This window comes from Gracilinanus agilis, chromosome 2 (assembly GCF_016433145.1).
Source record: "Gracilinanus agilis isolate LMUSP501 chromosome 2, AgileGrace, whole genome shotgun sequence".
Taxonomy (NCBI): domain Eukaryota; kingdom Metazoa; phylum Chordata; class Mammalia; order Didelphimorphia; family Didelphidae; genus Gracilinanus; species Gracilinanus agilis.
Window position 1 is genome coordinate 267,486,488 of NC_058131.1, and position 14,526 is coordinate 267,501,013.

Here is a 14,526-nt window from a genome sequence, read left to right on the forward strand (position 1 = left end):
TAATAGTTAATGTTTATGTAGAACTTATTCTGTGCCTATTTCTGTGTTAAAGTGCTTTACAAATATTATCTCATTTGATCTTCACAACATCTCTGGGAAGTAGATGCTATTACAATCCCAATTTTTGAATGAAGAAACTAAGGCAAAAGAGGTTAAATTCCTTGCCCAGAGTCACATAATTTAAAAAGTATCTGAGGCTGGATTTGAACTCAGGCTTTCCTGATCTCAGGACTAGAACTTTATCTACTATGCCACCTAGCTTAATGTTCACTTATTATTATTGTTTTCAATAATTTTTATGTAGCACTTGAAGATTTGCAAAAAGGTTTACACATATATGTTAATTCATTTGAACTAATTTATAATGAGAGCTTATAAAGGCTTGTTGGTCAAGCTATCAGGCATCTACTATGTGCAAAAGACTGGTAGATGTTGAGGAGAGATAAAGTTTAAATAATCAACAAACATTTATTAAGCAACTACTATATGTATAGCCCTATGCTGAGAACAAGGAATAAAAAGGAAATAATCTGTGCATCCAACAAGCTTGTCTTTTAGCTAGATAAGAGATGGTTCCTGTCCCAATGGATGTTACAATACAGTAACACACCAAGATAACTATCTATCTATCTATCTATCTATCTATCTATCTATCTATCTATCTATATATATATATATATGTACTAGAGTACATGTGCATTAAAGAATTATAATTAAAAATTCTATGTGAGATACGTGGGAAAAGGTCATTACCAAGAAAGAGGATCAGGACAGGCTTCGGTGAACTATTTCCCTAGAACTTAAGCTATACTTTAAAGAATGAGTTGTTGCTCAGTCATTTCAGTTGTGTCTGACTCTTTGTGACCCCACTTAGGGTTTCCTTGGCAAAGATATGGAATGGTTTGCCATTTCCTTCTCCAGCTCATTTTACAGAGAAGGAACTGAAGCGCAGTTAAATAATTTGCCTAGGATCACACAGCTAGTAAGTGTCTGCAGCTGGATTTGAATGTGGGTCTTCCTGACTCTAGGCCCAGGACTTTATCCATTGCACCACCTAGCTGCCTGTCAAAAAAAGGAATAGGAGAGGACTAAGAACAGATGCTTGGGGATCATCTCCATTGAAGGTAGAGGAAGAGAATGAAGAGCCAGAGAAGAAACAGTATACTTAGGAGTTAGGAAGCCAACAAACTTGAGCATAGGTACAATTCACTAAATAGTGTCAAATGTTGCTGCAGTTAAGGGTAATGAGGGCTTTTAAAAATAATAAAGGCCATTGGATTTGGTGATTAGGTTTACAGGAATGGCCTTTGAGAGAATGATTCAGTTTGGCTGTAGTGTGTTGAAATGGATTTCTTATGAAAAAATGCTCTACATCATTACTGATTAGAGAGATGCAAATCAAAACAATTCTAAGGATACCATCTCATACCTATTAGATTGTCTAAAATGGCAAAATGATAAATGTTAGAAGAGATTTGGAAAAATGGAGACTAATACACTGTTGGTGGGATTGTGAACTGAACTGATCCAACCATTTTGAAGAAAAATCTGGAATTATGCCCAAAGAGTTATAAAACTAGGTATATATACCCTTTGACCCAGCAATGTCACTATTAGGTCTGTTTCTCAAGGTGATCAGAGAAAAAGGAAAAGAAACCTGTAAGTTCTAAAATACTTATTGCAGCTCTCTTTGTGGTGGCAAAGAACTGGAAATGGAGAAGATGTCCATCAATTGGGGAATGGCTAAACAAATTGTGGTATAAGATTGTGGTGGAATACTACTGTGCTGTAAAAAATGATGAGCGGTTTCATTTTTTTAAATGGAACGACCTATGTGAAAATATGAAAAAAAAAAGCAGAACCAAAAGAACATTATATACAGCAATGGAAATTTTGTTTCAAGAAAAACTTCTAAATGTCTGTCTCCAGAGAAAGAATTGATTAATAGAATCATGCAAGATATTGTTTTTTTTTAAATGAAGCGGATTGCTTACAAGCCTCAGACTCAGGAAGACAAAATCAAATCCCACCTTGAATATTTACTGGTCAAGTTATTTCATCTCTCTGAGACTAACTTTTCTCATCTGTATAACGGGTATAATAGTATTTGCAGTACCTAATTTGTGGAATTATTATAAAGCCCACAAGAGGAAATGCACCCATTTCCTTGACCAGTCTAAAAGTGATCTATAAACATCAGCTCTCGTTTTTATAGATTATTGAAGGCATGAGGCACACTAGCGGATAGAAAGTAGAGTCAGAAGTGAGGAATTAGAGACTCTTGGTATTGGACGACTTTTTCAAGACCCTTTTTGGCTATGAAGGGGAGGCGACACAACTCGGTTGCTGAATCAAGTAGAAGTGTCAACAGAAAATGTTTTCAGGATTCTTGGGGGACATAAAGATACACTTTGCATTCTGACAATCTAAAAGTCAAGCGCAAAAAAAAAATGGTGGGGGACGGAGGAGACTTAAAATCGCCTCCCTGTTCTGCCAAGGATTCATCATGTGGCTCTAGGCACGCTGTCACTTAACTTTTCTGTGTGTTAGTGTTCCCAGCTATGATCATTGGGAGAATGATTCCTGCCACCGTCAACCTCAAGGTTGTGGGGAGGACAACGGAAAGACCATATTTGAAAAGCTTTAAGTTCCTTTTGAAAAAGAAAACTACATAAATTCAAATAGTCTTAGTGTTATCTCTGCTGCACCACCTGCAGTCATCAGATGCCACAACTTTGGTTCACCACTGCTAGTTTCAAACAACTTAGAAATCAAAGTTCTCATGCTTCATTGTTGATATCCCATGCCTTCCAGTGCTTCAAACATTCACTATAATATTTAAAAGCCCGAATTTTCATTCTGTAGTTCAGGTTTTTTCCCTCTTTAAATCAAAGCTCCATGCACAGTAGAGAAAAAAGCACTTGCTTATTGACCATTTGATGCAGATAAATTGCAAATGGAAAGGTGCTCTGGAAAATGAATGCCACAGCTGTTAGCTTCATCAATAGAAGCTAGCAGTGTGCAAGCAGCGCCCATTACGCATCTCTGCAACCCTCCCCATTCTCTGCTTTTTGAATAATTTATCTGCAGGAAATCCAAATTGCCAAGGCACGCTTTAACCCAGCAGAATGCTTGCCAATTTCCCTGGGAAAACTGACAAAAAAAAGAGCTGTAGATTGCATTTCAGCTGAATACAGGCGCCTGGCAATCAAACGTATTAGCTCCATTGTGCAGCATGCATCGGAAGGCATTAGCTCGGGAGCTCAGAGCACAGCACATTTGAAAGGCTCATAAATGTAATGAAGTCCCTTTGACACCTGCTCCTCTCTGCACTTTCAATGTGAGCCATTGGTCCATAGGGAACCACGGCTTTAAAAATAGAAATTATAGTAATTGTCTTCTGTGTTATTGGGAAGGTTGCAATAAATGGATAGCTCATAATACTGTGGCACCACAGACTGGAGTTGACAGGATGCATAAATTACTCCAGGTTTTGATTTTTCTTCCTTAACAAATCACATAAATCATTGTATGTTAGTGCTGCCACATGGGAGAGGTACACTTTGAAAATTTCATCTCACCGAGTTGTGAAATTCCTTTTTCTTTCTTCCTAGGTGGTACCTTTGAGAGCTTTGTCAATTGCTGGCTTTTAAAAAACTAAGAACCCTATTTGTGAAAAGGGTTTTGTAAACAATAGCAATGCCAGGTCTTTCTTTAATTCTCCCCCCCCCCCTCTCTCTCTCTCTGTCTGTGTGTCTCTCTCTCTCTCTCTCTGTCTCTCTCTCTCTCTCTCCATCTCCACTTCATTCTCTGTTTCTATCTCTATGTGTCTCTCTATTTCTTCTTGTACTCTTCTCTCTGTCTCTCTCCTCTGCCCCTCCCTCCCCTTCTCTCTCCTCTTTCTCCCTCTCTCCCTTCCCCCCTCTCTTCCCCCTCCTTCCTTCCTTCTCTCTCCCCACTCCTTCTCTCCTTTCCTCCCTTCTCCTTTCCCCCACCTGTTCTCCCATTCTTTCTTCTTTTATCCTTTAATTCTCTACCCTCCCATTGCTTCTCTTCCCTTCCATTTCCTTAACTTCCCTTCATCTCTCCTCTAGTGTTTCTTTTCCTTTCCCTTCTCTTCCTCACCAGAGCTTTTTTCTTTCCTCTTCTTTCTTCCCTTCCCTATATTTCTTTTTTTTTAAAGAAAGAAAGAAAAAGTACAAAACAAACTAGGTTTCTAGTTTCTGTGGATTCAAGGAGGAAATTATTAGCAAGGGAATATTCCAAGTATTTCCAGAAGGATGCTAATTAGGGGATCTACATGAAAAAATCTTCACTTTTATGTAAGGAGGTATGGTCCTTCTACATGGCTTTATTCTAGGGAGCATTTGGAGGTTTTTGCTTTGTTGGTTCTTCTCCTGATGGGAGCATGCTTCCTCCTCTTGGATATTCCAGCGCTGGGCTAGTGCTTACTAACTTTCTTTCTTACTCAGAGCATAGGTTTGAAGCTAGAAGAGACTATAGCCATTTAGTCCAACCTCCTCATGTAACAGATGAGGAAGATGAGCGCCCCACACAAACCAAGGTCAAGTGCCTTTGCCAATGTTACAAAGATAGCCAGTTGAGCCAAGATTCTAACCTAGGTCCTGTGACTCCAAACCCCCTTCTCTTGCTCCAGCACTACTCTGCCTTCTGTTCATTGATTTGTTTCTTTGCCAGAGCACCACTCACATTGTTGGGCTTCTGCAGTTGTCACTGCCCATCACAAATCATTACCTTGCCTGCCCCTGACATTTCATTAAGGCCAATGCAGAATGAGTTTGCTGCGGCAATGATGCCTCATCCCTAGGGATGTCCTTTTTGTTAAGGGGATGTTTCCCTCACAATAAGTAGGTCAGAGGAAGGGTACTCTGAGCAGATGTGAGCTCACGATCCCCAAAGTCACAGGCACCATGTTGGTGGACACCCAGAGTTTGGTAGGAAGGACATCCCTAACTTCCCATCTGCCCCTGCTCAGGCTATCACTCCTCCTTTGCAGGAGACCACTGTCCCCCAACCTCACCCCTCCCTCACCCCTGTGGAGCTGGACCTGGGAACCTTGGTTGTTCTTTGGATCATTTACAGTTATCCCACACAGATTCAGGGTCATTTGAGGACAGACTGGGTTGAGATTCTTGGTTTTTATACTGGAAATCAAGTAATTTTCCCTGCAGCTCAATCCATCCTAAGACCCAGGACACTATCTGGTGGTCCCTTCTGTTTCCTCCTAGCATAAAATTTTAGATTTATCTGGTAGCTTTGGAGAAGTCTTTCTCCTGGGCACAGTATTTTTGCAGTGAGGGTACTGTGCTATTGTTACTGGACTTGTTCTACTTGTGTACATTTTGATATGTGTGCATTTTATTCATGTAGAAAATGCCCATACTGATGCCTGCTGATATATGAACTTGATGCTGGGATTAGAAAGAATGATTTGGTTGGTTTTTATTTATGTGAAATATTGTCCTCTTTAGTTTGCCCTTGAGTAAAAGGACAGCCTTTTAATTCTGAAGTCTGGGACCCCAGGATGCATGAGAGAATGGCGCATTTCTAATGAGGCAGGCCATCGTTACATTAGCTCACCATCTTTCTTTGTCTTTTTTTTTCATGGTGGTGTTCTTGAAATGACAGAAAATGTGAATAAAGCAAATACTCCTGGGTCAGGGATCAGCAGGGTACAAAGAAAGCCAGGACAGTTCATAATTGTCAACAAGAGAATACAGGCATGGCAAGGCCTCTCTCCACAGGCCTCTGAGAGATAACAGGGGGGGAAAATGGGATGAATCAGACAAAATTTCTCACTTCAAGATCCCTGAATTTCTATTGCTTGATTTTCACAGGAAGAGGAATCTTTCATGGCACAAATCCATTCTATACTTGGGGAATCTCTTGTACTCATTATCCTTGAGTAATTGGTCTTTCATCTTTAACAGAGATGGAACCACATTCAAAATGAACTCAACAGAGTCAATAACAGGTGGTACTTGAGATGGGTTGTTTGGCCTGAGACATCCTACCTGGTTTTAAATAACACTTAACCTAATCACTGATGAAGATAAGATTGGGGGAAAGTGAGCTCCTTTGTTGAGCTTGTTTCATGCATGAGCCAAATCAGGGAGTGGGAGAATGTGGAGGTTGTGCTAGATGATACAATGAATAGAATATTGGGCCTGGAGTCAAGATGATTCGAGTTCAAATCCAACCTCAGATATTTACTAGCTGTGTGAACCGGGGTGCCTCGCTTCACCTCTATTTGCCTTGGTTTCATCAATATGAAAACGGGGATAATAGCACCTACCTGACAGAGTTGTTAGGATCGAATGAAATAATATTTATAAAGCACTTAGTATAGTGCCTGGCACATATGAAGTGCTTAATCAATTATTCTTCCCTTCCTTTTCCCCTTGTGAAGAGAGTTGAGGCTTTCAGTGAGCTCTTAGGCATTGATGAGCTGCCCAATTTGATCTGGAATAGCAGCTAAGAATCACTCTTTAGGTTGAACAGTTTTTGGCAAACCACAACCACATCTCTTGTAGTAAATCAGATCCTGTTCCCAGGAGCTGTTCTCTTGGTCAGGTGTTTTAGAAACCAGAAGTGTCTAGGGGTTTATCTAGAATTCAGTTTATTTTTCTAATGCTGGTTGATTTTAATTCCAAAGGTAAAGCAATGGCCTAGGGACATGTTGGTGATTTGGCTAGCATGTTTAGTTAGTCAATGCCCACCAGCTACCACTGTCCTTGTTTAAGTAACCTTTAATTGACTTCAGAAGACCTTGGATTTAGAATATTTTTTAGTCATTCTCCATCATGCTATGGCCCCATTTGGGGTTTTCTTGGCAGAGACACTGGAGTGGTTTAGCATTTCTCTGGCTCATTTTAGATGAGGAAACTAAGGCAAACAGGGTTAAGTGACTTGCTCAGGATCAGATTTGAACTCAGAAAAATGAGCCTCCTTGCCTCCAAGCCTGACTACACCACATAGCTGCCCTCAGATTTAGAACTGGAAAGGACTAATCAGCTGATACCATGGTCCAGTCAAACTGGCCTTCTGACTGATTGTTCTTCATGATACGCTATCTCTTGTTTCTGTGCTTTTGTCCCGACTAAGCTCTGTATGTGAAGGACACAATGCCTCTTCCTCTCTGCCTCTTAGAATCCCTAATTCCCTTCAAAGCCCAGTTCAACCATTACCTTCTATATGAAGCCTTTTCTAATCACTTGAGCCACTGATGCCTTCTCAAAAATCTTTTGTATATACCTATACCTGTACATGTTATTTACTCCAGTTAGACTATAAGATCCCTGAGAAGAGGGTCTATTTGACTGTCGCCTTTGTAACCCCAACAGTGCCTGGCACATAACAGATGCTTATTGTCCATAAAATCAGAAGCTTATAGATCTAGAAGGAACTTCTGAAGCCCTGTAGCTCAACATCCTCATTTTATAGATGAGAAAACTGAGACCAGAGAGAGCTGGAGTGAACTGCTTAAGGTACTAAATGGCAGGATTTGATACCAGCTCTTTTGACTCCATACCCTACTGATTTTTGTGCTAAGCCAAATATAACCCCATATTGTGTAGGGAGACAGCAATGAGATAACATTCTCTCCCTGTGTTCCCATTACTGCTAGTATATGTCATAGAAGAAAGAGCACAACATTCAGAGTGAGAAGACCTGGGTTCTAGTCCCAGCTTTGTATCACCTCCCCTCTTCTCAGGTCAATGTCTTTGAGAAAATCACTTCTCTGCTGGTCTCTGTTTCCTCACATCTAAAGTAAAGAGGCTGAACCTGATGATCTCTAATTTCCCTTCCAGTTTAAACAACAACATATGAAAAGTTTGGATATCACCAGTTCAGGTTTGTTACCTAATACTTAAAAAAAAGATAAGTGCACAGAGGACAGAGCACTAGGGTTGGAATCAAGAAGACTCATCTTCATGAATTCAAATCCAGCTCAGAGACTTATTAGATGTATGACCTTGGGCAAGTCACTTAATCCTGTTTGCTCGGTTCCTCATCTGAAAAATGACCTGGAGAATAAAATAGCAAACTCCTCTAGTATCTTTATCAAGAAAACAAAGACTGAACACAAGAACTAAATAGTCAGACATGACAGAAACAATTAAACAACAACACCTTTAAAAAAAAGTTCTCCCATCGGGTTAGAAAATGTCAGGGTCATTCGTGATTAGAGTGAAGGGTGCTTATGTTAGAGTGATTTTCCTAGAACTGTTTTCATAAAAGGGCTTCCAACATTTCTTTAAGTATTTACATGATGACTTCATGCCTTTGCCATTTGACTTGTCTTACATATATGCGTACTTGATTTTACTTTTATGCATACATAAGAGATGACTGCTGACATAGCCATTGCCACCTGAGTAAGTCAAAATGACTTGATCTTTAAACTTGACCCTGGGAAGGAGTTCCAACTCTTGAGAAGTTTACTTGGCAGAAGTGATAGAATCATAGATTCAGAGCTGGAAGGGAACTTAAGAGTCATTTTGTCCAACTTTTTCCTTTTATAGAAGAGAAAACTGAGGCCAAGGATCACATAACTAGTAAATATATGACATGAACCCAGGTCTTCCTGATACCAAGTCCAACATTCTGTCATGCTACACATAATATTATTATGGATCATTATTAGGACTATAAAATTATACCTGTAATAAAATCAATTATCAAATAGAGAACTGCCAATCTGTCAATAAACACTGACTATGCACCTATTAAGTGCCAGGTACTGTGCTGAGGATATGAATATAAAAAAAAGAAAGAGTTCCTGGCTTTGAAGAGCTTTTACTCTAATGAGAGAAGACAACACACAAAAGAAAGTCAGAAAGTGGGAATAAAGGAAGAAGGTATGTAGTATAGGAGCATGATTGGAGAAATCCAAAGGACTACAACCATGTGGGAAAAGGAAGATAACATGTCTGTGAACCTTCCTTCAATGGAGAATTCAGAAGGATCTCTTGGCTCTGCCCTCCAAACAGGAGAGTTCCAGGAAAGAATGCATTGATGAGGTGTGAATACCAAAACTGGTGTGATTGTGAGACCATCCAGCCACTTAGGAGGTATCAGAAGACCACTCCATTGCTCTAAACCTATGGCTATACAAAGTGGTCTCCCTTACAAGAGTTTCCTCCCCTTGTACAGAATTTCTACCCCTTATTGTCAGTATCTAGGAGCAGGAATTCCCTGTTCTCTTTGGGGAAAAAAGTTCCTAATCAAAGGAAATAACAAGATTACATAAGGTTAGCTAGGTGGAACAATGGATAGAGTGCTGGTCCTGGAGTTCAAATCTGCCTCTGATGTCTATTATCTGTGTGACCCTGGGCAAATCACTTGACCCTGTTTGCTCAGTTTCTTCATCTATAAAATGAGCTGGAGAAATAAACTGCAAAGTACTCCAATATCTTTGCCAAGAAAACCCCAAATGAGTTCATGAATAATTGGACATGACTAAAAAGATTTAGCAACAACAAAATTAGATAATGTATGTAAGACACTTTGGAAACTTGGAAGCACTATATCAGCATTGGTGAACCTTTTTGAGATCATGTGCCCAAACTGCAACCTCAAGCTGCCTGTGAGCCCCTTGCATTACCCCAGACAGTGGAAGGAGGAAGTGCTTGCATTGGGCAGTTGGACAGAGGGGCAAGGCATGCAAAAAATGTCCCCGGGTACTGTGGAGGTGGGGAACAGAGTAGCTCCCTCCTTGACACTGGGGCATCCATGCCACACGTTTGCCAACACAGCACTATATAAATGTCAAAAGTAACAAACCAACACCAAATCCTTCTATTAGCTCACCAAGTCTGAGTTGAAATGAACATCTCAGAGGAAGTCAGTCAATAATAGTCAATAAACATTGATTGAATTCCTCCTGAATGCCAGGCATTTTGCTAAACTCTGGGCACAATTTGTCAAGCACATACTTGCATAGGAATCCTCTATATAATATCCATTATAGGAATTGGTTTTACTTGACCATGCATATTTATTTTGTTTTTCTTCTTGGGGGGGGGGGAATGCTTATTAATAAAAAATAAAAGTTAATTTTTTTAAATAATAGATCATGGGGGCAGCTGGGTGGCTCAGTGGATTGAGAATCAGGCCTAGAGACGGGTGGTCCTAGGTTCAAATCCAGCCTCAGACACTTCCCAGCTGTGTGACCCTGGGCAAGTCACTTGACCCCCATTGCCCACGCTTACCACTCTTCCACCTAGGAGCCAATACACAGAAGTTAAGGGTTTAAAAAAAATTTTTTTAAATAATCGATCATTTAAGTCTTTGCCTAATAACCTAGTGAGAGGAAAATCCAGAACCAGTCCATTCTACTTTAGGATAATATCCATTGTTAGGAAAGTCTTTCTTATATAAAGTCAAAAATCACTCTTTCTTTAGCTTCTAGATACTGCCCCACAGAAGCCATGCAAAACAAGGCTAATCTCTTTGCCACAGGATAGCTCCTCATCTGAAGATAGCTATCATCTTCTCCAAGCCCCAACCCCCACATACATACATGAAGTCATTTTTCCCAGGTTAAATATCCCATTTATTTCAACTACTTCTCATACAAGATGGACTCCAGTCTCCTTGCCATCTTGGTTACTGTCTTGGGGGGGCGGGGGAGGCCGCGGGGTGTTCCAAAGTTCTAAGATACTAAGTGTGATCATTGTCTTTTAAAATTTCCATCTAACTCTAAATTCAATCCTGCAAATGTGATCTGAACCAAGAGTAATAGAGCAAAGATATCACCTCTCTTTTCCTGACACTTAATATAGCCTAAAGATTACATTTGTTTGAACAGCTGTCATATCACACTGATGGCTTATATTGAGCTTACAGTCTACCAAAACCCTCATTTTCATACAAATTGCTGACCACTCATGTTCTTCCTATCCTATCATTGTACAATTAAATTTTTATGTCAAGTGAAGGATTTTACATTTACTCCCATTTCATTTCATCTTTTGAAACTCAACAAATTCTTCTAGCCTGCTGTAATCTTTGGGGATCATGATTTGGTCACCCAACATCTTAGCTCTCTTTCCCAACTTCACATCATCTGTAAATTTCATAAGCATATCACTAGATGCACTTTCATTTGAGTCCCTGACAAAAATGTTGAATGGACCAAGGCCAAGAACAGTTTCTAGGGGTGCTCCACTAAAGACCTCCCTCCAGGTATAATCATTTAACAAAACTGTTATATCAATTAGCCCACGTATTTCCATCTAGGATAACATATAAGCCTTTGCAAGTTTTGCTGATATTCAGATGTCCTATGTGTTCCTCATTTTCCTGCTCTTGCAGTCCAGAAAGCCAATCAAAATAGAAATTGGGGTTAGGCCAGCCTTAGTTGATCACCAGGATTGTGGTTTGGTTCTTTCCTTTTACTCAATACTTTGGGTAGAAGCTGGCTGAGCATTCTGCTTAATGCTTTTCTTATTATTCTTTTATTCCAGATGAGCTTAGAAAATGATGACAAGAGAGCTCGCACAAGATCTAAGGCAATACGAGGTGAGCATCTGCTGTCCCTAAGGGGGTTCCTTGGGTGAACCCAACCGTCATCAGACCTGGGAAGAGTCTAGCAATGGGCATCTGGTAGTCTTACTTCCAGACCCAGAGCTATCTTCTCTAGAGTTTCAAATACTACCCTTGCCATGCATTCCCTCCTTCCAAGAACAAAGGCCAGCAAATACACTTATGCTTGTCCCCCACCCCCTATCCTCTTTAAACTGAGGCACTTAGTTTCATGGGAATTTTGATAGCTTCAGATCAGTTACAGTGGCTTTCATCCATGTGCTCTGCCAGGAGCTTTGAAGTTGGACATTTGAGGGAGGCTGGCTGAGGGGTGCATGCTGGGAGCAAACAAAGCTGCTTCATATAGGGGACCCAAGGACCAGGGATTTGCTCATTCAGAGATTGATAACTATTTGTTTTCCAGCTTTAAAATGATATGTATCGAGCAACATTTCATTCATCAATCTCCTTCTCTATCCCCAAAGCAAGGCTTAAATTATAGACCCACATTTTAGGGGTGTGGGATAGGGAAGCCTGGTGTCCAGGAAAAAGACATAGGAGAAGTAATAGATAGAGAAGTCTTGTCTCCTCAGGTATCCTGAAAATATTTGTCACGTAAATCCTATGGTTATATGTTTCCCTAACCCAGAGCCCTATTCCTGTCCAAGACATAAAATTAAATATCTTCCATATTGGAAAACTACATCCAATCAATGCTCTAGTGATGCAGAGGGCCATCTACAAATAGGAATAAAAGACCACTGGATATGGAAAACTGCCTCAGATGCTAAATCCTAGGTTACAGCACAGATACAGAACAATATAATCTTCATATGCAACTTTGTCCTCCATCTTAGCCAGGTTGGTTAGGGTCTGTTTGAGATGAGGGCCATTTCTTGCACCCCGTAATTCAGGTGCTAGATTGTCATTCCACTTGCAATTAAGCATCCATTTATCATACATAAGTGGCCATTTAGCTCATCTCTGCTCTAGTTTGTATCTAGTGGGTCATGCTTCTTTTGAGTAAAGGATAAATGATGCCACCTGCAATTAAAGTCATAAATACATTTACCAGTCCAAACACCAACAGCCTTGGCAAAGCCAAGTCCTGTTATTGGTTTGGTTCCATCCTACAGAATGGTCAGGTCCCTGACAGGCAAGGACTAGGAGCCCAGGAGTTCTGCAGGTGTGGTGTAAGCCAAAGAATGTATTCACTTGGCCTTTAATTTGCAGAGTTTAAAGGGAAATACCACAGAGTATGTAGATAAAATGGTAAAGTTCTAACTATATATGGAGTTTGATTTTAAAGGGAAGAAATGCACTAACACATTCAGAGTCAGGATGAGGAAATTATTTTATTGTTCACACATTTGGAGCAAGGGGAACTTGATACATGAATAAAGCATGATCCTTATCCTTTGGAATATATTTTGCACGTTTTGAGAAGTTATAACTTTCTGGGGTTCCCAGAGTAATCTTCCCCTTTTTTCTTCCTATAATGAAGCAATGTGTATTTACTCTTTTAACTCTTATGTTTTTCTTTTCTGTTCCCTCCCTTCCTTTATCCAGTGCCCACGGAACTCATAGGACAGGAGGTGAGGTAAGAGATGTTCCTTGTTGACCATACATTCTGAGGAGGCCATGGAAAGAAGCATCACTTCAAGTGGTTCTGGTGCTGGGGAAATTTGGAAAGATTATTAACAAAAACAGAGTAATACTCCTGTTCACCCAAATGTTTATTTCCATATCCAGAAACTATATCTAGAATAATCCCAGGGCTTGACTTTCTTTTTGCATAGTGAATAGGATGATTGAGTTGGAGTCAGGAAGATCTGAGTTTGAGTCCCACCTTGGACACTTATTATCTCTGTCCCCCTAGGCAAGTCATTAACCTTTCTGAGGTTTACTTTTCTCATCCCTAGCACTTATTTCATAGGATTGTTGTAAAACTCAAATGAAAAAATGTATATACAGTGTTTTGAAAACCTTAAGGCACTATAGAAGTTGGCAGCAGTAGTATATAACTCTGTAGTTATGTACTATAGTATACAACTCTGTAGACTTACATCCCAAATCATGATTTCACTTGGGAAATTTCTTTATCCCTGCCTGCCTCTAGCTATCTAATTTTTAGGTCAGGAAATGGGATTAAATGTTAAAACCTAGCTAACAGGTCAAAATGTTCCCAGTATGCCAAATTATCTATCACCCATGGTTCCCTTACATTGGAGAAGGAATAAAATGGTCTATTAATACTAATTACACAAGTAAATTTGTGTCAGAGGGTCTCAAGTCTAAGTTGAGTCACTCTGAGAGAAGAATAGGTTCTATTCTAAGAAGTATGTCCTCTAGTGACTTAAAATGAAAACAATAATCTTGTTCACTGGTAAGCAAGGGCTTAGCCTAAACACAGTTATATTCTTTCTGTAATTCTATTTATAGATCCCAGGTAAATTTTCAGGCATACTAAAAAGCAGAAACACCATGCCTTGAAAGAGAGAGATGAATTTCCTAGGAAGAGTAACTCATTCTTTTCTCTGGGGAGTTTGGTTTAGAGTATGAGAAATAAGAAAAGAAGCACCTAGGGCTATGCACATGAGGCTGTTTTGTCATTGATGTAGTGTCCAGATTTAGGAAATCAGACTAGAGAAGATAGAAAGAAATACAACATGATCACTTCTCAACCTTCATTTGCTCTCTTTTCTTGCTTCAACATAGATCATGTTGGTGAATATTACATTATGGAAGTTTAAGTCCTTAGATGCCTCAGCACTTTCAGAGGTTTGTTTTTAGGACTTCAGCAGAGCCAAATGCCAATTAAATTCAGTTCAACAAGAATGAATAAATACTCGCTAGGTGCAAAGAAAGGAAAGGAAAGGAAAGAAAGGAAAGGAAAGGAAAGGAAAGGAAAGGAAAGGAAAGGAAAGGAAAGGAAAGGAAAGGAAAGGAAAGGAAAGGAAAGGAAAGGAAAGGAAA

At 39.8% G+C, this 14,526-nt stretch overlaps 1 protein-coding gene across 1 annotated transcript in view; it reads left to right on the plus strand.

Moving 5' to 3' along the window:
* Window positions 1-14,526, plus strand: part of MYT1 (myelin transcription factor 1) — a 196,255-nt gene that overhangs the window by 82,995 nt on the left and 98,734 nt on the right. The window contains exons 2-3 of the mRNA XM_044661195.1: window positions 11,493-11,547; window positions 13,120-13,150. Coding sequence (XP_044517130.1) covers window positions 11,493-11,547; window positions 13,120-13,150 — 86 coding nt within the window. The remainder of the gene's footprint in view (window positions 1-11,492; window positions 11,548-13,119; window positions 13,151-14,526) is intronic.